Source organism: Buceros rhinoceros, unplaced genomic scaffold, assembly GCF_000710305.1.
Source record: "Buceros rhinoceros silvestris isolate BGI_N320 unplaced genomic scaffold, ASM71030v1 scaffold24576, whole genome shotgun sequence".
Classification (NCBI taxonomy): domain Eukaryota; kingdom Metazoa; phylum Chordata; class Aves; order Bucerotiformes; family Bucerotidae; genus Buceros; species Buceros rhinoceros.
In genome coordinates, this window is record NW_010418463.1 from 6493 (window position 1) to 7222 (window position 730).

Genomic DNA, 730 nt, shown 5'->3' on the forward strand with positions numbered 1-730 from the left:
TCCGACTGGCAGGGACACGCAGCTCCACCCTCTTGTCCCAGCCCCTCTGCTCAGGTCAGGAAATCAGCAGGAGCTGTGTCAGAGCTGCGCTGCGGGGAAGCTCCCGGCTGGACGATGACAAGTGGCTGTTTACAGCCAGCACCGCTCCCTGGCAGACACCTGGACTGCCACAAAGCCCCAGAGCTGGATTAAGCCATCCCAGGCCACGGGAGAAGATACTCCTCTCCAGCTTCGCGTTGACAGTGAACTGGGAGAACGCAGGCAGGGAACGGCGGGCTCAGCTCCCGTGTGCTGCACCTGAAAGTTCAGGGCTCCCATCGAGGCCCATCGCACTTCCTCGACACGCCAAGAACAACAGATTGACGCTGTTAAACTACTTCGTGGTCAGATCTACTCTGTGTGCAGTCCCTCCACTTCCTATTCCCGCTGGCAGCTTCTCCCACCCCACCAGTAACCAGAAAAGCCCTTACGCAGCACCTTTTCTTCTTGTTTTGTGCTTAACACTCACCTCTGTAAGGCCTTTAATCTTCAAGTATCCACAGAGATAGGAATTTTCCATGTCCACGTGCTGGAAAAGAGCACAAAGTCCAACCGTAAGCGCAGGCACGAAGGCACAAGGCAGTTTCTAACCCCTCCAAGGCTAATTTCAGCCTCAGACAGCACACACTGCCAAGTGCTCACAGCAACAGCCCGTCCCCGCAGCTGAGAACCACTCGGGAAGGCCATTTAC

The 730-nt window shown here is 56.2% G+C and overlaps 1 protein-coding gene across 1 annotated transcript in view; it reads right to left on the reverse strand.

Moving 5' to 3' along the window:
- Positions 1-567, reverse strand: part of GID4 (GID complex subunit 4) — a 4021-nt gene extending 3454 nt beyond the window's left edge. Inside the window, exon 1 of the mRNA XM_010138568.1 lies at positions 509-567. Within this exon, the coding sequence (XP_010136870.1) occupies positions 509-559 (51 nt within the window). The 5' untranslated portion in view covers positions 560-567. The remainder of the gene's footprint in view (positions 1-508) is intronic.
- Positions 568-730: the final 163 nt, after the last annotated feature.